Source organism: Mesoplodon densirostris, chromosome X (genome assembly GCF_025265405.1).
Source record: "Mesoplodon densirostris isolate mMesDen1 chromosome X, mMesDen1 primary haplotype, whole genome shotgun sequence".
NCBI classification, from domain to species: Eukaryota; Metazoa; Chordata; class Mammalia; order Artiodactyla; family Ziphiidae; genus Mesoplodon; species Mesoplodon densirostris.
In genome coordinates, this window is record NC_082681.1 from 23,624,526 (window position 1) to 23,649,713 (window position 25,188).

Here is a 25,188-nt window from a genome sequence, read left to right on the forward strand (position 1 = left end):
AGACTTTGGGGGGGCCTTGGGAGAGGAGGGTATGACTTGCATGTGGAAGGGTATGAATCATTGGGGGGCCCGAGGACAAGAATGTGCCCTCATCAGACTTTAAGATGGTCCCTGATGATCCCCACCTCCTGATATTCATGCTCTTGTGTGGCCCCCTTCTGCACTGGAGAGGACTGATCTGTGTAGCCAACAGGAGAAGGCAGAGATGACGGTGTGTGACTTCCAAGGCTAGGTCCTAAAAGACAATGTTGCTTCTGCTTTGCTCTCTTTTGGATCACTCGTTCTGGAGGAAGCCAGCTGCCAGGTCATGAGGACACTCAAGCATCCCTTTAGAGAGGCCCACGGGGCAAGCCAAGGAGGCCTCCTGCCAACAACAAGCATCAACTTGCCACCATGTGAGGGAGCCACTCTAGAAGCAGATCCTCCAGCCCCAGTCAAGCCTTCAGATGAATGGAGCCCTGGCTGACACCATGACTGCAACTTCAGGCATGGGAGACCCCAAGCCAGACACAGCGAAGCTGCTCCTGAATTCCCGACCCCCAGAAAGTGTACGAGATAATACATGTTTATTGTTGGGTTAAGCTGCTAAATCTCAGGGTAGTTTGTTGCACTGCAATAGATAACTCATACAGCACACTTACCCAAGTCCCTTAGAGCATCAAGGTCTCACTTAAATCCTGTGTCTTCTACAACATTCTACAACACTCTGGTCCCCACTGCCCTCTCTCTCTGCAACACCCAGAACACCTAGTCTGAATCACAAAACCCATGCCTTATGTCTGACTGCCAGTTTCCTCCGGTTGTTTCATGGACAAGTCTGGCCTCCCCTGCTACGTTTGAAGCTCCCCGGGGTCAGGGTTCGCATTTTCATCTTCTCTTTTGTTCCTTACAGCACTTAACTCGGGGTTGGGCACATCACTGCAACAAGCATTTGTTGACTTGATCCAAGGCAGCTACATATAGAGCCCTGGGCAGCCAGAAGAGTTGCCTAGAAAGACACGAAGCCAGGAAAGGAATGGCAGCAGGGAAAAGACAAGGTCCCAGGGCATTTGTTTCCTCTGGTAAATCCCAAGACAAGAGCTGCTATATGTCCACATCCCAAAAGGGCAGAGAGGTATGATAGCTAGCAGGAAGGCACCGGCTATGAGTGTAGAATGCTGCTTTATTGCCGGGAGGACAGAGGTGCATTATGGTGATACTGGAGGATGCTGGGTAAAGTACCCAGGTTTTTGCTAAGCCAAGCCAGGAGCCAAAGGGTGACTCTCCTTCTAGGGGCCAGAGCTGCCAGGGACAAGGGAGAGTGCCTGAGGGAGGAGCAACAGCAAATGGGGACCACCTCCCCCTCCCTCCTTCCTCCCTGGCTCGGAGCCCCTGCGGGAAGAAGCCTTTGGCCGATGCCCCAGCTTTAGTGTTGCAGGTGCGTCCCCCGCCCTCCCACCACCTTGCTTCCTACTACAAAGCACTGTGCCATGGGGGCAACTGGAGCAGGTGGTGGTGACTAGGAGAGAAAGAAAGGCGGGAGGGAGAAAGGGAGGCCCTGTGAAGGGGGAAAACCTCTCTGGGAGAACATTTCAGTGGCCACACCGCCAGACAGCATAACTGGACAGAAGCATCAGCGTGTGCTGCTGAATGTCAGGCGGCTGGTCACCTTTGCGTGGGATGGGGCCATCTGAGCGTGTGGGGAAGAGCAGGGTAGGGGGAGGCCCACCTTTCGCCAGAGCTGCTCAGGGTTGCAGTGTCTCCCTGCCCAGCTGTCCCCTCCCACAGTGTCCCCCGGATAGACAGAAGCCACCCATTCACAGGGTGGAGACATAGGGAAAGAGTTGGGGGCGTGCGCCAGGGGCAGCCAGGCCGGCCTCACACCCCAAGTCTCTCACTCGGGTCACCGGGTAACCTCGAACACGTCCCCTAACCTCCCCAAGCCTCAGTTTCCTCACCATAGAATGAGGACAGCTACTGTGGGAATTAAGAGCGATCATGCAAGCAGAGCACCCGGCACGGACCAGCCTTCCCCTCTCCTGCCTGGGCCCCCTCTGGGGGTCCCAGGGAACTGGCACTGCTACCTTGCCTCTCCGAGCCTCTGTCCCCTCATTCTTACCTCGGCCTGAAGCTCGAGGATGCACACCAGCCTCAGAGAGAGCACTTTACTGTTCTCAAAGCCCTTCACATCCGTTGCCTCCTTTCTTCCCCCAAGCACCCTCTTGAGATGGAAAGGACATGAAGTATCATCTCCATTTTTAAAGATGAAGAAATAGGCTTGAGTACTTTGTTTGAGCTGGAACCAGATTCCAGAACGAGGAAGGGGAAAGGAGGGGAGACTCAAGCACTTGGGTCTCCTACCTTTTAACAGTGCCACGCAGGGATCCCTGCTCTGGAGCTGGAAAGAACCGTAAGGATCACAACCACCAAAACAAGCCCAATATGACCTTTTTTTTTAGTTGTCAAGACAAACACATATTACAGGTAAACATCTGAACCTGAACCTCACTTCTCTCAAATGTACAGCTCACCCAGGATAAGGACGGTGTAATTTTTTTTGAATTGTGCAATGCGGAACTCAACACCAGTGCCAACATCAGACCCAAAAGAGACGTCAATTTTGAACAGGCGTTCTAGAACGCTTGCCTGGCTATTGATCGGTGAGTGCCCACTTACCTGCTACTCTGCTTCCATGAGAAGCAAAGTAACTGAGGAGTGGGGTTGGGGAAGTAGAGCTATGACCGGCCCAAGTGGAAGACTTCCTTCAGCCCCACCCTTAGGCAACCTTTGTCTGGACATCAACATCCTTGCTTCTGTAAGTTGTTTTCTACCTTGATTGACTCAGAAAGCTCCCTGATTGGTTTCCAGTGAGTTAAGCCCATACAAAAGCTTCCTGATTGGATGTTAACAAGCAATTCAGGGTAACATCCTGCCATATTCTTTAGCTCTTCCCTAACTCAAAGGAGATTCAAGGATTGTCAAGGAAAAGCCATCACGGGCCAAACCCCATAGTTTGCAGATGCTTCTTGTTAGCTCTAACTTTACTTCCCATTCTTCAAATCCACACCCCAACCCTTCTAGAACTAGTTTAAAATATTTTAATAAATATGGGTTAATTTGACCCCCCCCCCCACCGTGTACTCACTCGCTCAGAAGACTGTTGACTGAGGAGCCTGCCTGGAAAGTGTGCCACCCTAGCCCGGCCCCGGCCGCCACAATGCCCCTCCTCTACAGCTCCCCTGGCTGGTAATGTACCTTTGCCTCTTCTGAGACCGTCGTCATGTGCTTGGTCTTGCACTTTCGTTTTCCTGATGGCTTTTCTGAATTTTCAAGGCAGGCTGGCTCCTCTAGGTTATTTGGGAGGAAACCATTTGGTGAATCCGAAATCCCCTGGGCTTTGTTGGGCAAGAGAAGGTTCCTGTTCCTGAGGCGGTGCTCCGAACTTTGGGAGGAAGTCTTCTGCTTACGGGCCTTTAAATCTGAAGGCAAGAAACAGGAAAGAATGGATGTCAGGGAAATGGAACACAGAAAAGCAACGCCTTCCTCTAAGCTGAATCAGAGGACTTTGGGGATTAGAACCTCAGTACAAAGTTGTGTAACTATTCACTACCCATATCTGGCACGGTGCTGACTATTCCACTAAATGCTTCTCGAATGGACACTGTGCTTCCGCATCAAAGTCCCTCTTCTACACGCAGGAGACAACTCCCAGCCCTGCTAGCAGCGGGTGGCCCATCTGGCTGTCCCTAAGATGAGGGTAATTTTAAAAGGATTTCCCCATAGCCCAGAGCAAATCAGAACTTTCTTTTCAGCTTTTCCCCACTTTGTCTTTTTTTCCACTCTAATATGAAAACAAATTTAGCAGCTCTGCTGAAGTGAAATGTGAAGTATACTGGGGTGGGGAGTAAATGGTAGAAGGCTTCCTTCATAGCCTCAGCTCTACCCGCCTGACTGCCCTGTTGGTCTCTCTCCAAGCACACAAAGATCAAAGCCACAGAAACTCCCTGAAACCAGAAGCTGCCATGGGCCGACTTAACTGGTGGGCAATCACAGAAACCTGCTGCCCTCCGTGGCTGGAAATCAAGTCACTGGGACACACTGGGCAACATCTCTAATTCTAGCCATAGCTCACTGAACAGAGCACATTCCAGTTTCAAAAAGGCCTGCTGGGAGCTCCATTACCAAGAGCCTCATCCCACAGGGTCAGTCCTAAACTCCAGAGGTAGGGGGACAGATCGAGTTTATCCTTATCTCTTAGCATTAGTGTTACATGACTTGGCCACTAGCTGTGTGACTGCTGAGGGCAGGTCATAATCTCCCTGAGCCTCAGTTTCCATGTCTGTAAAATGGGGATCATAAAACCCCCATAACCCCTTATAAAGTGTTATAAAGAGTAAGGTATCATCATATTATTTAAGTGTAAGCTCTTTAGGTAGGGCCATGCCCATGTGTTCTTTATCTCCCCCACAGGACTGGCCACCATGCCTAGTACATGGCCAAAGGTCAGTATGTCTGTGAAGTGAGTGACTGCAGCCTCAGTTTCTCCAGGTTGTGAAACGAAGGGGTTGATTGAGCAAGATCCAAGAGTTCTCAACTCGCCTCCCCTGACCTTTGCACGCGCTCTTGCATGTGAAATCGCCAAGGGCAGATCCAGATGTAACCATCATTACAGCATGAGGAATTGTCTGCAGGTTATGCACAGTTCTTAGAAGGCCAGCTGCCATACCACCCCTTCCTCCCAACTAGCTCCAACCCCCTAGTGGGTCCCCACATCTGTCTAAGAACGGCTGTGCTGGATGGCTTCTAATGGCACTTCCAGCCAGCATGTTCTCAACCAGGCCTTTTGATGCAACAAGTTTGGGCTGAGGCAAAAGAGGAAGGAACAGAACCGTGCCTTGTGAGGACCTCAGGAAACACAGGGAAGCCATATTACAGCATTCAATGCCACAGGAAAAGCAGCAGCCCCTTCCCTGTGTACTCAGGGCAGGGCAGGCTGTGGAGTTTATTCAACCGTGGTGGAGCAGCCTCACAGTAGCACAGAAGGGAACAGAGGGTGAAGGTAGCAGGTGTATGAGTGGCAATGGCTCTTCCTATCCCCTCCGCAAATCAAGAAGAGAGAGACCCAAGCCAAGGACGAAAGGAAAGATCATGAGGAACAGAGAGGAGTAAAGTGACCTGTCTAGTTTGGTCTCTGCCTGACTCTCTGATGTCAACCTGAAAGAGGGTAGCAATAGGAGTGATCAGAGCTCTCGGAGAAAAGAGATGTTTGCCAGGCAATTCCTTCATGAAGAGTCACCACCAGATCTAGAGGAAGGTGGCCAGACCACAGGCCAAAGCCAACAAACTCAACTCAAACCCCGTAGACATACACATGGAGAGAGAATGATCTACTTTCCGACAGCTGGAGCTGCCTCCACAACAAGCAGGATGCCTTGCTGAGTGGCGCGCCCACACTCCTGGAGGTGGTTGAGTTGAGGCTACCTGTCAAGAGTGCTGTGGAGATCTCCGCATTGAGTGGAAAACTGGGCCAGGTAATCTCGAAGGTCCTTCTGGTTCCAAAAGCCGATAAGTTCCATAAGAAGCTTCCAAGCTTCTAGGAAACCAGATCTCATTAGAGAAGACTGGGTGATACAAAAGCTCCTCTTCATCCTAACACAAGTGGCTGAGGCCAACTGCTTGACAACTCATTCCTGACCAATCCATATGGCTATGGCAGAAAACTGGGAAAATCATCTCCACGCTCTCACACGGTTGATGAAAATTGGCTCGATCACTCTCTTAAGTGTAGGAATAGGTATTGTATATATCTCTACTTAAACAGAGCTGGAAATGAGGTTTAGCCTTCTTTGCATTATAGCAAACCCAGAATCTACTACCCACTCAGATGTGGTTATTCAGTTTTCGCTAATATGGAGACTGCAGATATTTACCGGCAGCTCAGGATGAATACATTATAGGAGCCAATCAATTGTTGTTTCAAGGGCAGACGTCAGAGAAAGAGAGTGAGAGACAGAGGTGTTCTCATTGAACCCAGAGATGTGCCTTTTGCTCATCTAGAAATCCACTACAGGAATGGGCCCGAAGAGCACTTAGCAGAACAAACTGATATTAGCCTTGGTGACAGTCTGTGCCTCCATGATTACATATCATAGCGTCTAACGTGGCCAAACAAAGTCTGGTGTTCTCTCCTTGGGCTGCCTGCTTTTCCAACAAAAATGATGCCTGCAGGTCCAACAAAAATGATGTCATCTGAAAGCTTCACTCTGCCTCTTAATAACCTTTGTGGCTTTAACCAAGAAAGCCAAGTTGTGCCCGCTTCTACTTGAAGTTCTTCTGTTGGGTTGAGGAAACCATTGTGCTTCTTTTTAGTTTAGGGGCTGGAGGCATCCCAGGAAAGGCAGCCAATACCCTCTTTCTTCTTGAAGCCAGGATTCTAGGAGAGAAAACACAACCTCCCAAAAGACCCGACTCCCTCACGCCAACCAGAGAACTCCCTGGTATTGAGTTGTCCCACACCAAGGACGTCACTGTGGCCTTGCCCACAGGTTCAGACTTCTATAAAAAATTGGAGAGCTCGGGGCTGCATGTCCTCAGCTCACCTGTAGGTCAGTCCAATGTCATTCAATCTCAACCCCAAGCCAAGACCTCAGGACTGGAGTTGAGTGACCCCCTCTGGCAGCTGGAGCTCATAGCACCATGTTTCTCTGGGTGCAGAGGCCTTTGGCTGGCGTAGAGGAGGCAGATGTGGGAACACCCAAGATGTCCGAGGGTCCCCAGAAGCCAGAGTCACTGTGGTTTGGGGACAGGGGACAGCAGCTCCCTGGGGCAGCAGCCCCTGGCCGGCCTTACCTGCTCTCCCTTTCCGCCGCTGCTCTTCTTCTTGTTCAGTCAGGTACTCCCCAGTCTGGTATTTTCGGCTCTTCTGCCGTCTCCGTTTCTTCCTCTTCACCAGGCCCTCCTCCTCGTCTTCCTCCTCCTCCTCGTTGGTGTCCCACATCTGCCGGGCAGCCTCTGTCCTCCAGGGCATCTCTCGGGCTCGCCACAGGTGCCTGCGGCCCTGGCTCAGCAGGGTCTTGTCCTGGGCATGGTGGCTGCGGTACTGGGTATCCCGTTGGGTCTTTCTCACCTTTCGACGCTTGGCCGGGGTGGGGGTCACCTCCTCTTCCTCCTCGGTGGGGAAGACTTCCTGGCTTCCCATGTCACTGTCTGCCATGCCAGCAAAGGAGCTACAGATGCTTCCTGTGGACGGGATGTACAGAGGACGGTCAGGTACCTCTTCAAAGGACCAAGAGTATGGTGTCGAAGCAAGTGCCCTGGATTAGGAGTTTGAAGGTCTGGGTTCGAGTTCAGGCTCTGCCAGTTATTGGCTGTATGCTCTCAGAAAGTTCCTTCACTTCTGTCTCCTCGTCTATAAAATGAGAATACTGTTCTCTGCCTTACTGACCTCACAGGACTGTTCTGAGGCTCAAATGAGATAATTCACCCTTAAGCGCTTTACAGGGTCCAATGTATTACACAGCTATCAAGTATCCAAACCACACACCCTTCCTCATCCACACTGCCCTGCCACTTTCATTCACTCCACAAACTCTTACTTAGTGTTTATAAGGTGCCAAGACCTGTCTGAGGGGCAGGAAAGGGCCACAGGGTTTAGTAGAGGGTGAGGGAGGGCAGACTGACATGGCGCCACCACCCATGCTCACTATGTGACCCCCAATCTTGCTGACAGAGCCACCCTGGGCAAGCGGAGTTGTCACCAAAGAGTCTCAGGAAAAGTGAAGCAAGAAGGAGCCCCTTTCCTGTGACACAGCCTGCATTAGTCCCACCCAAATGCTCCTCAGCCAGGCCCTCTTCCCTTCATTGACCCCACCTCCTATTGAGCAGCCAAGAGTCCAGGGGTGGAGCTTTCTCCCCAGCTCCACCCCCTGCCCCGCTGCAGCTGTTCCTCACCGTTGGGCAGGCACTTCCCCCTCCTCTCCCCACCACCCCAGGATGATGGGACCTTTCCTACCCTCCTCTGCCACCCGGCCAAGAGGCCATTTTCCTCCCCACGCCTGCCTTCAATTCTGCTAACAACAAGCACAGTCCTAAATTGGCCCGGTTTAGTGATCCAGGAGATCTGACATCTTTCTCAGAAGCAGCTCTGAGATACCACCATCTTTCTCTCAAGGCCCGGCTGTTAACTCGACAATCCCCAAACCCAAGCGAGGTCAGCAGAAGAAAGAAGTGGTTCGAGGGAATTCCCTGGTGGTCCAGCGGTTAGGACTCCACGCTTTCACCGCCGAGGGCCCAGGTTCAACCCCTGGTTGGGGAACTAAGATTCCACAAGCCGCGAGGTGCAGCCAAAAAAGCAAAGAAAAGGTTCGAGGCCAACAGAGTGGCAGTGGCTCTTGACCAAAGCTTCAAGTCAGTCAGTCAGACCGCTTAAAGACAGCAAATATTCAGCAAACTTTCCATTATACAGACTAGGCAGGGAACGAAGTGTTCTAGTTAATCTAATATTCTGGTTAACACGAATCACTATAGAGATCACACGGGGATCACCAATTTCCAAAGAATCAAATACACTACAATGTGTTTAACACTAAAACGGGAACGGCTATAATGTAATCGCTCTTTGATGATTCAGAGGACACTTCAGGATTTTTCGAGGCCTCCAGGCTGTCATTACAAGCCCCAATTACCACCACGCTCTCCACGTGCTGAGGTGCCCGTTAATAGAATGTCAGATAACTGAGTTTACACTGTGCCCTGCTTCCCCATTCCATCCACTTTGCATGGAAATCTGGGTGAACCGGGGCAACCATTTCTAGCACTAAGTACCAACTTGGAGGCTAGCAGGCAACAGTAGTAGCTAGAAAGGGCTATCCTTTTTTAGACACTGGGGGTTGACCAATACAAGTTCAGGGGACCAGAGGTGATTCTGCTGGCCCTGACGACTCACTGACCATTTCCAATTTGGATGATGCCTGGCACACAGTGCAAGAGGACAGAGGCCCAAAGGTTAAATGTCTGTGCCAGAGACTGGCCCCCAAAATCACGAGATGCCAAAGCCTGGAGTAGAACCAGTTTTCCTGAGTGGCACAGGCCTTTCCTCTTTCCACCATTGGCTGCCAACAAGAGATGTCAAATCCCTGTTATGAAAAGCTAAGTAAATCATCCTAAAACCGTGGGCAACGACTCAGCTCCTACCCTGGGCTCTCTCGTCTCTGCAAGGAGCTGGGCATCTTGGCACGGTGAATCAAATTCCCAACTCTCCACCTGGGCCAATGGCAAAATCGCTCGACCAGACTTCTACCTCTCTGCGGAGAAGTGCCAAGATGGGCCTCAGTCTCAGACTCACTCACCAGACTGACTGCGCGTCCGGGTGCTCAGGACCACGGGGATGAAGTCACGGAAACTGCTCTTTGCCTTCTTCTCCAAGGAACCTGGAGTGGTGTGTGGTTTCAGGGCAGAAGGCAGAAATATCACAATCAGAGTCTCAGGACAGGAAAGCCTCCCCCACCCTCTCAACCCAAGAGGCTCAAATGGAGAACTCAAGGGAGGGTTTGTGTTCTCCCTGCATTACATTTATTAATTCCCCTATGCTGCTATCACCTACGTATCTCTTTTAGAGAAGGAGCTTTTCCCGGTGGTTTTTGAAAACTGGGAGTTGGGTCATTTTTGCTGACACTACAAAAGGCAGTGCACGGCATCGATTCGCCGGCACGCCACCAAGTGGAAGGCCCGGTTGTCTGGACGACTGTGAGGCTGCTGCGCCTCCACAACGTTATAACTGAGTTGGAGCAGGTCCCAGAGAAGGGCAACCTCCATGAATCGTAGAGGATTGAGCAAGGCAGGAAGATGGGAGCGGGGAGCGGCGGACAGCGGAAAACTGCTAGATAAGAACAGACTAGAAAGAGGCAGGTCACGTCAGACAGGCAAGGCTATGAACACCGGCTACTATGGGCAGGAATACACGGGCTTCTCTCTGCTGAGGGCGCCAAGGAACTATTAGTGGCAGAGCATATGGGTTACATACACACCTCCCCAACCCAAACATCCTGTGTGTCCCTAAATAATAAGGGTTTAGGACTCCTCCAACCCTTCTAGCTAGCTAGCTATTAATTTTTAACTTTTATAATGGGAGTTTCCAAATATACCAAAGGTAGACAAAACAGTGTAAATAACCCCCATTTGGTCTTAATCCTCATTAAACCCATTTCTCCTCTGAGCCCAGACCCACTGCAGGGTAACAGGTTGGCTACTCTGTTGTAGGACTGACTCTTGTCTGTCTGAAAGGCACCTCTTCAGAGTGTGCCTTATTCTAGCAATCAGGGTGAGCAGCATAAGCCCCCACTCCCGTCTCCCTTCTCCCTCCGCTTAGATTTCAGAGGTGTCAATTATATCTTCCTCCTGGGACTTTCCTGCTGGTGCAGTGGCTAAGACTCCATGCTTCCAATGCAGGGGGCCCGGGTTCAATCCCTGGTCAGGGAACTAGATCCCGCACGCCGCCACGAAGATCCCGTGTGCCGCAACGAAGACCCGGCACAGCCAAACAAGTAAATAAACAAATAGTTTTTTCAAATTATATCTTTCTCCCACAGTGAGGAAGTCTAACTTTCCTGGTCAGTTTCAGAGCCCCCCCCCCCCACCCACCACAGGGATCCCTCTGCAGCCCATCAAGAGGGCCAGGACCCGCGGGGCCTACCTTCCTCGTGGCCATCGGCTCGTTTTCCTGGAGACTGGGACTCCGGCTTTGTTGGCTTCCGGTGCTTGTGCTTTACCCTGACTCCATTGTGCTCTTTTCCTGATTCTGAAGCCCCCCTGGGGCTTTTCTTGGTGGGTTCCTGGGGGTCACTAGGTGGCTTCCGGCACTGTGGAGAGGTGGAGAGAGTCAGGCCTGAGGTCAGTTTCACTTCTTAGAAAAGCTCTCTTAATGTTGAGCCCTGTGCCCTGATACTGACACACGGATACAAGCTTCCCAGGTGGAGGCTGGGGGAAGGGGCCGCCCGCTGCCTTCCACAGTGGGCTACAGAGGCTTTTTGGACTGAATCCAGCGCCCTAGCTAATCCCCATAGACATCCATACCCCACCATTTGAAACACGTCCACAGAGTCTGCATTCACAAGCCGAATAAACACCCAAAGTCATTTGAAAAGGTGCAAAGTCAGGCCCCATACTCTCTATATCCGAACAGCAATAGAGAGATGGACAGAAAACAAAAATGCCTCTTCTGCAAGTTGGATGACTACATTGTTCAAATAACTTCACTGTGAATAGTACTGACACCAACAACTGAAACGAATTCTCATATGGGCCAACTCGAGAAAAATTATCTATTTTCACACGTAGATTAATACCAGAAAAAAAGATTCAACTAAGGCAAGAAGAAAAGTCTACCACGGCAACAATTCCAATCTCCCCGTACTTAGGAAAGACACCGAAAAGGCCCAGGCATTTTCAATAACGACCCTTTACACTCTGAGGCCCTTTCACCTTTTCCAAACAGTCTCTCTAATATTCGATTTGTTCTTCCCAACAACCCAGAGAGGAAAAGCTAATATCACACCCTTGAACAGACGAGGAAACCGAGCCTCCAAGATAAGAGGTTAAATGATTTGTCCAGGGCAACACAGCCCAAGGCGTCCACTTGCTCAGGGGCCGTCAGGGACCAGGCAAACCTGCAAGTTAGCTGCTCTGTGCCTGCAGTGAGAAAACGGCTGAGCTAGGACTAAGACCCAGGGCTCCTGGCGCCCAGCCCGGGCCTCTTCACCTCAGCTCTCACTCCTCTTCTTCCTTACTTGTGTCCTCCACTGGTTTTGGTCATCCCCACTCATACCTACTGCCCGGCGCATGCAGTAGGCACAATGGTTGTGCTTACACATTGCAAGGACACTCTTGAGCCTAGCAGTCACACATTCTCACAAGCTTTGAGATCTCTGCATGCCACCCAACAAGAAATAGGGCAAGGTAGCGATTTCTAGTATTGTAGTATCCAGGGAGTGCAGAGTAAGCAAAACATTTTAACAATGACAGCGGGCCCTAGGAAGAAAGGAAGAGTTGTTTTTCCCCTAAGCAGACCCGCACGCCACATTCTAAAAGGTTATCACGGTCCAGCTCCAGCTAAGGGGATGGCAGATGTCTTACTGATGCAACGTTTTTCCGGCGGGGAGAATATGTCTCCATAGAACCACCATTCCCCATCAAATTCCAGGGACTCCTGCTATCCCATGAACTCCTGCTTCTTATTTGGCAGAGGGCTGAGCTGAAAATTCAGTTTCTCCCTTTACTTGCTGCCAGTTCCTATAAACCAAAGTGTTAGGAGAAAGAAAGAAATGGGAAGGAAAGAGGAAGATGGGCAACTGCTGCTTAAAGTGTGACCTTCAGGTATGGCCACAGAACAACTACCTCAAGTCAGGCGGAATAAAGTTCAGTGCATGTCAATTTGAACATGTCGTATTTATTTCTGAATATCATTTTTAGCTGGCTCTTTCAAGTACAGATCATTAACTTTTACTTCATAAGAGAGACAAAAACAAGTAAAACAGAACATCTAGAAGGGATCTGTGTCTGTATGTTCTGCAAGGGCAACACTCAGAGTAAAAATATATCATCACACACTCCAACTTAGGCAAAAAGTTGCGGTGATGAAGAGACCATGTAAGGTGAATGTTCTGGTTTACAGAGTTTTGAAGGGTTTTCCAAAGAATTTTCCAAAAGATGAGAAGACAACCAGAACCAGATGAAGCAGAACTTTCTTTGCTGATGATTCAGAAGGTCCTTCAGGATTCCGCACGGCCTTGGGGCAGGTGGTGTAGGAGACAGGAGACTGATTCTTTTTTAAAAATATTTTTTATTTAATTTTTTTATTGAGGTAACATTGGTTTATAACATTATATAAGTTTCATGTACATAACATTATATTCCTACTGCTGTATACACTACAGAGAGTATTCTGATTCTTGGCCATACCCTGAAAGGGGCTGCTTTGAACTGACCCCTCATTTTAGTTTTGCTAATCAATGGTTTCTTTCTCAGGAAAATGGAACATAAGAAAAGAAAGATCTAAGTTATTTGCTTTCCGGAAAAACGGACATTTACTAAATCATTACAGGAAGTTGCCAAGGGCTGCTGCAAAGCTCCTGATGCTGTGACTTTATTCTCTGCCCTCTGCATCTGTCAGTGGGCCCAGTGAACTGTTCATCTAGTATAGGAAGGGGCAGTGCCTGCCTGTCAGCAAGTCACCTGCAAGACAAAAGCTCCATGAGGGTCTATCCTATTTGTAATACTAATGATATCAACAGCAGCCACTAACACTTCCTGAGCACTTACTATGTGCCAGACACTGTTCTAAGCATTTACACATATCACTTCATTTTATCTTTTTTTAACAATAGCTTTGTTGACATATAATTTACTGAGATATATCATACACTTATTTACGTTTATTATTCAACTGTTTTTAATACAATCACAGAAATGTGTAAGGATCATCACTATCTAGTTCTAGAACTTTTTCATCACCCCAAATAGAAACCCTGTACCCATTAAGCTGTCACTCTCCAATTCCTCATCCCCGACAGCCTTAGGCAACTACTAATCTACTTTCTGTCTCTGTCAATTTGCCCATTCTGGACATTTCACATTACCATTTCATTTAATCTTTACACAGCCCTATGAGTAGGTACTATCACTGTCTCATTGTATAGGTGAGGAAACTGAGGGCGAGAGAGATGAAGTAACTTGACTGATATCACATAGCTAGGAAGAATTAGAACCAGGATTCAAACTCAGGCACTGTGCCTGGCTCCAGAAAGCATACTCCTCACCAAAATGCTGTACTGCCCTCCTGAAGATGTATTCCCACTGCCTGGGAAGAACTGGCACATAGTAGCCGCTCAACAAATACTTGCTCAATGGTCAGTGAAACAGCTATACATAAGCAGAGTGGAAGATAGTGTGGCATAGCTCAAGATGAACGTGAACTTTCTTTTTCTTTTTTTCTTTTAATTTTTTTAAATTGGGGTATAGTTGTTTTAGAACGTGAACTTCAGAGCCAATGAGACTGGAGCTTGAGTTCCACTTCTGTCATTTAGTAGCTGTGTAACTTCGGGTAACTTACTCATTTTCTTATCTGTGAATTGGGTGTAGTGTTCACCTCATAGGGTTTTTTGAAGGATTAAGTTAGATAACATACGTAGAAAGCACTTGGTATATAGTAGGAATTCAACAAACGGTAACAACTATAATGACATGAACTATTATTATTACCACCAAGAGCAGATTGCAGTTACCTGAGCAAATGCTAGACATATGCTTTACTGTGTAGTGACCTATGTTCCCACTTGGCATGTCTCTGCCGTACTGAGGTGGTCATGGGGTCACTGAGAAAAACCCACCCAAACTCTACTCCCAGGGTTCTTAACCTGGAGCCCATGGGTGGGCTTTGGGGAGTGGGTTGGGTCCATGAGCCCCTTGAAATTATGGGCTAAGTTCTGAGGTCATGTTTCGGGGGACAGGGTTCACAGCTCTCATCAGCTTCCCAAAGTGCTCTATGCTCCAAAAAAGACTATGAGTTTCTGCCACAAACAAATTCATAGTGCTCTGGCTAGAAATCTATTCAACATCCAGTTTGAAGCCTTGTTAACATAACCTCAAATTGCTCCATATTTTGAATAAGCCCTATCCTCAACTGCTTCAAGAATCTCCTTGATCACTAGTCTCCTTCAGATCCTCTTTGGAGGAACACTGGATTCAGGCCAAGTCCTCTTAGCCCACCTTTTTGCCTAGAACCCTGCCATCATCCTTAGCCTATTAAGAACCCAGACCCAGATGCCCATCCGCCTTGGACACCAAATTCCCAATGGGCTGAAACCTACAGCTGCCACCCCAAGCATTAGGGGGATAGGAAACTGGTGGATAAGCCCAGAAGCTGAATTGGCTCGAGCCCCACAAAACTCCAAGAAAATCCGGAGCAGGCTTACCCCGGTGGTGCAGAGAACAATCTTGTCAAAGGCCCCTTGCCTCCCTGGACCCTAAGCTCTCAAGGCCAGCAGTCATCTTAGAAGAGGAAAAGGAAGAATAGCCATGCAAGGAAGGGCCTGTTATTAATTGATTTCCCTCCCCGTATCGTACGGTATTCTTCCACTTTCCAACCTCATCTGGGACAATGGCTTTCCTAGCCTCAGGGACCGAATCATTTCCCACATCTACAAAATAGAAGCCCACCCCTCCCCACGCTACAACACCATATATGGAGAATGTTACTTGGTAAGGGTCATGATTCACTTTACACAAGCCTTCCAATCAGTTCAGTTCACAGAGCTACTCAAGAACACTGCATGAGGGCTTCCCTGATGGCACAGTGGTTAAGAATCCGCCCGCCAGTGCAGGGGACAAGGGTTCTATCCCTGGTCCGGGAAGATCCCGCATGCCGCGGAGCAACTAAGCCCGTGTGCCACAACTACTGAGCCTGCGCTCTAGAGCTCGCAAGCCACAACTACTGAGCCCACGTGCCACAACTACTGAAACCTGCGCGCCTAGAGCCCGTGCTCCGCAACAAGAGAAGCCAACGCAATGAGAAGCCTGCGCGCCGCAACGAAGAGTAGCCCCTGCTTGCTGCAACTAGAGAAAGCCCACGCGCAGCAACGAAGACCCAACGGAGCCATAAATAAATAAATAAATAGATAGATAGATAGATCCATAAATAAATAAATAAATAAATAAATAAAATTAAAGAACGCTGCACGAGGTTGACGTCTGCAGGACAAAGCAGACCGCTGGGGTCTCGGCCCGGCCCTCAACCTCAGCCCAGCACTCACCTTGGGTCCAAGGGAACTGCGGACCACAACCTTGGCTTGTGGCTGCTGCTCCTCACCATCCTTCTCTTTGCCACTCTTCGTTTTCTTGAGCGGCAGAGATTCGGTCACCCCATCGGTCACCACCGAGTCTGGCTGCCACTTGTTCTTGCAAGGAAAGACACCTACACTTTCCTGTTTCACTCGAGCCTGCCCGGCCTTACTCCGCACTTCAGCTTGGCCCCTCTGGGTGGCTGCTGGGAGGCCATCAGCCCGGAAGCAGGTGGCTAAATTGAAGACCACATCACCATCCACCTTCTCCATTTTCACCCGCCCCAGGTCCACCTGGCTTCCGAGCTGTGCAAGGTCTGTGCTGGAGGCCCTCTTGCCGCTCGGGACCACGTCCAAGATGAGTTCCTTGGGGCGGCTGTCATGAGGTAGCAAAGGCAGCTCGGGCATCTTGTGCAGGTTCTGGGGGGTGGCCAGGACCAGCTCATGGGACATATAGGTGGCCAGCACTTGGTTCTTAGGCTTCATGTCTCCTGCCAGCTTCAGGCCGCAAGCCCCCTGGGGGCCTTCCAGCTTAGGAGTGCTGTCGGGGCAGAGGTGGCTCTCTGATTCCTCAGGCCCCTGATTCACTCTCAGGTCCCCACTGCTAGGCTGCACAGACAGTGCCAGGGTCCCTGTCTGAGGGCTGAGCGTCAGGAGGACGGGGTTCACTTGTTCCTCGTAAGGCTTGGCAGCAATCCGGCAAGTTTTGTTCTTTGTGCCCGTGTCCTGCTCTGGAGCAAAGGGGCCCCCGGGCCGTGGCTGCCCCTCGGGAAGTCCATGCACAGCCTCACTAGGGCCAAGGGATGGCACACCAGAAAACTCAGAAACGACGCTGGTGGGCCTGATGGGCACCCCCTGGCTGGGGGTCAGCTGCCCGGCACTGGAAATGCCGATGGAAAGCAGAGACGCCTGGTGGTATGGTGACCAGCCAACAGGCAGGACCTGGGTGCTGGTGGATTTCCCGTTGACTGAACACCGTGGGTAAATATTTGCTGGCCCTGTGGGCTTCCAGAGGGAGAGCTCCTTGGTTTGGCAGCCCGGCAGCCCAGGGGCGATGCGGGCTGGGGTGTAACGCTTGACTGTGCTTGGCTGTCCCTCAGTCCCAGCCTGGCTGCCCTTCTTGCCACAGGGGGCACCAGTGCTCTTGGGCTCTCCTTGATCGATGATGGAGATGGGCTCCTGCTTGGGGAGATGGCGGGGGTCTCGGTTGAGGCCCAGGTTGGGGTCTTTGTTCAGCAGGAGGGACGCAGGCACTGGGTTGGCCACTCCCACGTAGGTGCCGGGAATGGTGCTGATCAGCGCAGTGGAGTTCTTCACCCAGGTGCTTGGGTCCCCGTTCCTCACGATCTCAGGAAAGATGACGAAGGGCGAGGAAGTGGAGCCCAGGCACGAGGTGACATTGCTGCCAGCAGCCTGGGTCGTGCGCTGGGACCTAGACAGGACTGTGGAGAGGAGGGCCTTGCTGCTGGTGTGCACGGGGGTCAACACAGGCATGGGAGGCGTCTTGCGCTGGTTCGGCAACGGGAGCTTCTGCCGGTTGGACTTGGAGGAGAGGTCCAGGGGCATCTCGCTGCACTCGGGCGGAGAGGCCATCTCTCGCTCCAGCTGTGGAGGTGACTTGAGGGGAGAGAAAGTGACGGAAGTCCCTTCTGTTTGTTGCTCGTTGCCACCTGGCATCTTGGCAGGATGCGGTGGGGCTGAGCTCACGCTGGGGGCTGGCAGCAGAGGCTGTGGTGGTGGAAGCACCTTGGCAGAAGCAGTGGAGAGGGAAGTATCTGCCAAAGGCCCGGGGACCCCATCGGGTGCAGGCTGGGTGCTGGTGCTGCTGGACGGGGAAGCGCAGGGGAGCCTGTTCACCTCCAGAGAGACCAGCTTGGACTCCGAAGTCAGAGGCCGGGCCACAGAAAATGCATATGGGTAAGACCGCAGCTCTGGGGAGGCCAGCACCCCAGGGAGACACCTGTCCTGCAGGTAGGATGGCAGGACAGGGAGTGTAAGGGTGGAGGAGACTCCCAGGGTGGTTGGCAGTGTGGCCACGCTGAGTGGCTGCCCACAACTTGGAGGTGGGATATAGACCAGCGGCTGGCTCGGGGTCAGCACTGTCCCTGGCTGAAATGACAGGGGGACTTTTTGCATAGCTGGTGCCTGAGCTGCAGGAAAACACACTCGACTCAAACTAAAGGACGCCGGGATGGGTGCAGAGGTGGGAATGGCAGTGGGCGTGGCAGCCGGCATGGGCGTGGGGGCTGGGGTGAAGATTGGGGCTGGGGTGGGTGCAGGCACCGGCGTGGGAGCAAAGGCAGGGATGAGGGTGGGGGTAGAAGGTGGGCCAGAGGACGGGGTCGGGGTGGGCATCGGCACCGACGGAGGGGCGGGAGCTGCCGGAGGCGTGGACGACGGCATCGGAGCCAGAACTGGAGTGGGGACAGGTGCGAGGACCAGGGTCGGAGCCGAAGGGGGCACGGGAGCCTGGATCAGAGCCAAGGGAGGAGCTGAAACTGGGACTGAGATGGGGGTAGGGGCCGGAGCCGACAGGGGGACGGGGCCCGACGGGGGAGCAGAAGCTGGCACGGGCACCAAGACTGAGGCCGAAACCGAAAGAGGGTTCGAATCGGAGATGAGTGTGGGCACTGATGGTGGCGCCGGAGCCAGAGCCGGGACTGGTGCTAAGGGAGGGGAAGGGGCCGGAACCGAAGTGGCAACCTGGACGGGAACGAGCCCAGAATGGGGCACCGGGGCGGGGACAGAGAGGGGGACCTGGAATGGATCTGGAACAGGTGGGGGGACAGAGGCTGAACTGGGAGCCGGGGGGCAGATGGGGGCTGGCAGCTGACTGAAGTTAGTGGTAACCAGAGGCAGGGTGCCCTCCACGGGGACGCCAGTTCCTAGAGTTGCCAAAATGAAAGTATTCTTCTCCCCGACACCCTGCCGAGAGTCCAGAGCCTTCGCCCCAGCTGGCGAGCAGTCCACCTGTTTGCTCATTTGGGTGCTGAGGGGAGTCCAGGAGCAGTCGGCTGTGCCGTTGCTGGCCTCTGGGCCGTCGGAAGTGGGAAGCTTGAGCCCGTCTCCCGGGCTGCTCAGTGGCACCAAGGGGCCCCCTGCCTCTGCCACATTCCCAGCATAGTCCATTTTCGGCTGGGCGTCGTCAGGCCTGTCTTCTGACTTGTGCCCAAGTTTTTCTGTTGCACTGCCATCTGGGTCTGCCCCCCGGGCATTGCTGCCACTTCCAACTGCCGTGAGCTCCACCTGCAACGACAGAGCAGCGTGCCCATCTTAGCGAGCTCTCTGTAGATCGTGCAAGTGTCCCGAGGCCCGGGAGAGGTGACTGCTGGTCCTCTTTGCAACTCGACCAACCAGGCAGAAGCAAAGAGAAGCTGGCCAATTTCTGTCTCACATACAGCAACTCCTGGGAAACACCCTGTCCTTTCCTGGCCCCCTTCTTGGGATGGCAGGCTGGGCACGTTGCCTGAGCAGTTCAGCTCCACCCGTTGGCAGGTGGCATGTGGTTCTGCATGGCCCCTTACCTTGGAAAAACTGCTGACACAAAACTCCTGAGATCCAAAGCGCTGGCAGTCACCTGTCGTGGACTCCTCATCAGAAAGAGGTGCTCTTCTAGCGTGGGAGACACAACCAGAAAAGGGACATGAGGCCTAGTCTTCAGGCCACCACCACCTTCCCCAGAACGCCCCCTGCCTGCCTGGGTTCCCATAAGACCCTCCTGTCTCGCTTCCCTTGGTGGCTTGGGGGAAATCACAAGGAACTAGGGGTGGGGGAGGTCCAGGCTGCAAACCGGAGCCTCCGTGCCCAGCTTTTCAAGTTCCTGCAAAGGAGCCTGATCTGACTAGACTCCCCTCTTTGGGCTGTGTATTCTAGGGTTCTCACCAGGAGTGTGGAGGACCCCAGCACCTTTGCCTTGTCCCTAGAGCTTATCCATCAAGGTGACCGTCCAGGAGGTACTGGGCATTGCCAGAAGGGGAGAGATAATTCACAGAAGATCCCAAAAGGCATGCAAACTGCTTTTCTCGTAAATATGATCTTATTTTAAGTCTACAGGGAAAGCTGGCTGCAGGTACCATAAGGGTAACCCTTTCCTAAAACAAATAACCACCCCCATTGTGTTTCATGTTCTAAATCCAAACCATCACCTAGTCACCTGATGAGCTTGCCTAGAGCAGATACACATTTATTAGCGCACATAATGATACTGATTTGAGGCAGGTCACTGAGCATCAAGGGGCATTTCAAGGGCACGACTTCTTTCCCTCTAGGGTATCTCTTCCCCTTTTCTAGGGTACCAGAGAGCTCAAGCCAGCACCCTCCTTCCTACCTTTCTGCTCTTGCTTGCATCCTATCCCCTTCCAGCTCCCCCACTCTCTGCTTGGCCTCCTAGCACCACTGCATTTTCTCCCGTCGCAAAGGGAAGGAAGCCTTCAAGGCTACAGACCCCGAATTCAAGTTGGTACATTGCAGAGGGAAACGCTCAAGGCCAGAGAGCTGGTTCCCAAAGGAGGAAAACTCAACTGTACCCTCACCTCCTCAAAATGTCTTCTCTAAAATTTGGGCAAGAATCTTAGAAAATGGTATATCCTGACCAAAAAAAAAAAAAAAAAAGGTCAGACTGGGAGGGTGAAGTTGAAGAGAAGACAAACACCCACTGGAAGTTTGGTATTTTGAGTTATAGCAAGAACGTACCACTGCTGCCCTAGGGAAGACACCAGTGGGGCAGGAGCCATGGTGTGAGTGGCCAAGTGGAAAGCTGAGGTGCAAGAATAAAGCTCCAGAGGAAGCCCTGAGATGTGGTTCCTAGGGTGCAAAGCACAGGAATGTTCTGTGCACCTCTGGGGAGCTAGACTGCCTTGGGGTTTGCCCCCCTTCTTCAGAGCCTCGACCTGAGCTCTGCAACAGCAAGGGAAGAAGCCAGCGTCTGCCTCACCAGCCATCCTAACCAAAGGGCAGTCAGGGCGCCCACAACCAACCCCCACAAGAACTAACTCCTTCCTTCCCACTGGAACAGGGCACCGTTGACAGACCCCAAAATTGTACCTGGGGCAAGAGAAGCAAAAAAGGCAAGGGGATCACCGCAGGCCTCTCCCCATCTTTTCAGGGCTCCAGAAAGGACTAACGGGGGGGGGGGGGGAAGGCTTGTTCCCTTTAAAAGGCATCTAGGCTGGCAGAAGTGGGAGGGTTCCACTGCTGGCAGTGACTGCTGGTGACAAACAGAAATGATCGTAAGGAGAGAGGAGGGCTGGAGATGCAGTCGGGGTCCCAAGGAAGGGGAGCCTGAGGGAAAGGGCAAACATACTTCGACATCAACCCCCGAGAGCCCAGAAAAGCAAGACCAATACCCTGCCTTAGGCCAGGCCAGGGATGGTTTTGCGGGGAGGATGGTGATGAGGAAAAAGGAGCGGCAGGGAACCACCCCCCTTCACCAACCCCACATGAGGGACCACAGAGGGGAGACACTATTTCCATTTTTCCCTTCCTGACCATTCAAAGGGGAGTTCAGCTGCATATTCGGCCCTCCTTGCTCGGCTCCCACCCCGCATAAAGTCACCTTGAAAGTAGAAACCCTGCCTTCGAAGGCAGCCACCAGAGAACGGCAGAGCCACCGGCCCAGAGACTCTGGAGGTGGCAGCGACAACAGCAGTCCTGGCTACTGCAGCCATACCCACACCTGAGTGCCAGCCCCCAAAGGCTCTGGGAAAACGTCCTGCGGCCACGTTTCAAACCCTCTGAGGAGAGGGGTGTGTAAAGCCAAGCAAACGTTAAATTGCTCCATTGAGAGAAGAGCCTGGGACAGAGACAGCTTGCAGGGCAGGGGTGCATGGGGAGAGGAGGGTCAACCGGGCAAGATTAGGAGGGCGTGGGTGGCGGGGAGAAGGGAGCAGGGGTCAAAGCAGGCTTCAGTCAGGTCTGAAAATCAATCCCACTGTTTCTTCCCAACAGAGATGACCCTGGGCCGTTATGCTCAAGGCTTTGTTGAACCTAAACCAGAAACAGCCATAACCTTTCAGGGCTGTTTTCCTAATTATTAAGGACTAGCACCACTGTCAAACCAGACCTTTTTCAGTTCCTGTTGGGCCCTAACTACATGGCACACATCTCGCTAAGATCCCAGCCCCTGCAGACTTCCCATAGCACCCCAAGACTGCCTTCATTCCAGCCAAGGTCTCCCCGAAACACACCATGTGAGAAATATCAGCCCTCACCTGAAACTCCTACTCATCCCCCAAGCCCCGGCACAAAGGTCACTGCCTCTGGGAAGCCTTCCCTTATTCACCCAGGAAGTTTTTCATTCTGGCCTCTAGACTCCCACAGGACCTGTACACGCCACTCGACAGCACTTACCACCAATATCCCATGACTACTGGTTTGCTCTGATTGAGTTTAATAAATGTTTGGTGAATGAAGGCATGAATGGGTACAAGAAAGGAAACAGCAAGCAAGCAAACAGAGGGACTTAGCTGGAGGCTTGTCTAGAGTCGGCCACCTGAGGCCAGCATAAAGCCCCTGTCCCCAGTTTCTACAGTCCTCAGCTACATCTGATGGCGCCGGGCAGGCTTCTCAAACATAACTTTAAGAGTTAACCCCCAGATGCAGCTTTACACCCAAAATGTCGAAGTTCTACAGGTGGTCAAGGGCTAAGGAAGATGGTTTTTAAATAAGGTGAGATCACATTTTGGAAATCAGCTATAGCATGGCCTGGGCTGTAGTGGGAAGGTGACAGCAATGGGTAGATGAGATCAGAAGTGTCAACACTTAAAAAAGGTCATCTTAACCACCTGGCATATTTGGTAATCTAACATCCCAAGAAAGGTCCATAAGGAGGGAAAATCAGGTTCAGGCCCACTTCCTGGTCCTTTTTCAGAGGGGATTTAGAACAGACAGTAAACTAAGGTAACTTGTTCATTGATTTTTTGAAGGCTCTAGTCCAGATCTCTACATCAAAGTCTCAGCTACTTATAACTAGCTGCCAATGAATACTCACGCAAATCAATACCAGCACTCTGCCTTCCCCAGATCATCTCTTAGTTATTATCTAAGGACATACGTCATATGCAAAGGAAAATACCTTTCTTGTGCAGATCTCAGAAGAATTTTGTCTTATTTTCCTTGATCTTGATTTTTATATTCTAAAATTAAATTCCTTTTAAGTCCATCTCTAACTTGTTCCTCAGTATAGACAGCATTAAACCATAGGAGCTAATGGCTTTAAAAAATAAAATAAAAAGGTCTATTCTCCTAACCTGAACCTCACACAAGTACATACTTCTCCAGTTAAGAACAGAAGAAAATAGATACACACAAAGATGTCCATTCCTTTTCCCTTCAATATTACCAACACTCTCCCACATGCACACACACCCATGCACACACTTCCAAGATTTCCCCAAGGAAATGCCAGACCTTGAATCCCAGGAAAAGCCATATCGTTCTGTGTTCCAGGTGACTGATTGGATGTATTTGGGTTTCAACAGTCGATATATTGAAACCGGCAAGCATGGCGGAGCCATACCTTCTCTAAAAATGGGAGAGGCATTGCAACCATCACACACAGCTCTCTGGCCAAGGGTTATGAAACTCAAATGTAGAATCTGAAGGCCATTTTGAGTGCTCTTCATATGGGGCATGATCAGGAAATGGAACAGCCTGGTCAACCCAGTATTTTGGTGAACAGAAAACTGAAAACACACGCAGATCAGGCAAGCATCACCAACTCTCCATTTCATACGAAAACTACGTTAAGCAGTTTGATCCTCCTTGGATGCTTCGTAAGGATCTCTCTGTGAATCATCATTAGCCTTGTGAGGCAGGGAAGTGCTGATCACCAGAATACCCACTAACAGTTTCCAGTATAAAGCTGAATGACAAAATCGCCTTTCTTCCAGGCTTAGATCAAGGACCAAAAATATCTTACACGTATCCTTGAGCACAGAACATGGATGCAGCAAATAAAACTCGCAATTGCCTGAGCTTCCCTTTAATCCACAATCTGACAGTTCTTAATGAGCAGACAAATACTAGTCGGCAAAAGGTCATCTGCTGGCCTCCTCACTTTCATCTGAACAGGGACGGCATGGCAGAGCAGGCCACTCACACAGCCCCAGCCCCAGCCCATCTCAGGAAAATTAGAAACAACCAGCAGCCTCCTCCCCAGGGTCCCCCCTCAGGCCCTGCTGCAGCTACCTCGCTAGGGAGCAGGCACCGCTCACTGGAAGCCGGCAACGGCCACCTTCCCAGCCTCCTCACCTCTCCTCGTTGATGCCACACATGCGAATCCGGTCAGAACTGGTCCAGTTGTGCACGCCGCTGTAGAGCGGTGCTGTAGAGATCATGACAGCCACTCACCACCGGCTAGGACCTGCTGTGGCCACTCCCCCTGGGGAAAAAGAACTCCCAAAAATCAAAACTTGTAACACGGACAGCTGCTTTAACCACCTTTTATGCGGAAACATTTAAATAAATAAAGGTAATTAGAGCACCAAAATGTTAAAGCGGTCTCTCACAAGCCAGCCTGCTATGGGAAATTAAGGTCCAAATGGGGATGAGGGAGCACCAGCTTTCCAGGAATCCACAGGTTTCGGGATGGAGACGAGGATGCTGTTAATCACCTAGAGTGATTTTTAAATTATCTGAAAGACAGATATGCATGAGTGTTCGAGGAAATTCAATCTATTTCAGACAAGTGAGATGCCAGTATATTGTTCTACACACATTTAGCCTAACCAACTACAATTAGGGGGTCATTCCCATATATGAACAGGGCACCGAAAGACTACTGGGGAATCTTTTTCTCGTCAACTCTCCAGTCCATGAGTACTGAAGTATTTGAGTGACATAACCAATTTAAGCTCTCCAGAGGAAGCACATGCTTTCTTTATAAGCCCTTCAAAAATACTCATTCTAATTTCAAGTTAGGAGTTATATAGATATAATGCATATACCTAACCTGGTTTAAAGTGCCCTTCAGATCAGATGCCATACTCCTTGCGCTCTGACCACAAACAAACAGAAAACAATGCTCCATCAAGAACCACACATGTCTGCCCCGTCCCTTCCTATCGGTCTGTCATCCCCATGACCTACCGCCCCCTTCACCAGCCAATGTCGGGTTCTCGCCGTTGACAACCACTGCACAGCCAATTCACCTTCCAGAGAAAATGAGGCATCAAGAGAAAGAGGTTTATCCAATGAGCTTGTCTTGAGACCCTCAAACTCGAATTAACTTATTAGCTAAAAGCCTTATTCATCAAAGCTCAACTGAACAAAACCCTACAGGGATCAGAATTTTATGCTGTTCTCCACTTTCCAAAGAAGTAAACCACAGTAAAATACAGTCACCTCAGGAATTGGTTTCATTTATCCTTTATACAATTTT

General features: G+C 50.9%; 1 protein-coding gene across 6 annotated transcripts in view; it reads right to left on the reverse strand.

The window, feature by feature from the left end:
* BCORL1 (BCL6 corepressor like 1) overlaps positions 1-25,188 on the reverse strand; it is a 60,925-nt gene that overhangs the window by 16,826 nt on the left and 18,911 nt on the right. For 5 of the 6 annotated variants that reach the window (XM_060087534.1, XM_060087532.1, XM_060087533.1 and 2 more), the window contains 7 exons: positions 24,060-24,189; positions 19,334-19,421; positions 15,783-19,055; positions 10,670-10,835; positions 9,327-9,407; positions 6,829-7,218; positions 3,235-3,458 (listed from right to left, as the gene is read on the reverse strand). In XM_060087534.1, coding sequence (XP_059943517.1) covers positions 3,235-3,458; positions 6,829-7,218; positions 9,327-9,407; positions 10,670-10,835; positions 15,783-19,055; positions 19,334-19,421; positions 24,060-24,145 — 4,308 coding nt within the window. In that variant the 5' untranslated portion in view covers positions 24,146-24,189. The remainder of the gene's footprint in view (positions 1-3,234; positions 3,459-6,828; positions 7,219-9,326; positions 9,408-10,669; positions 10,836-15,782; positions 19,056-19,333; positions 19,422-24,059; positions 24,190-25,188) is intronic. The other variant, XM_060087538.1, reaches the window with a different exon arrangement.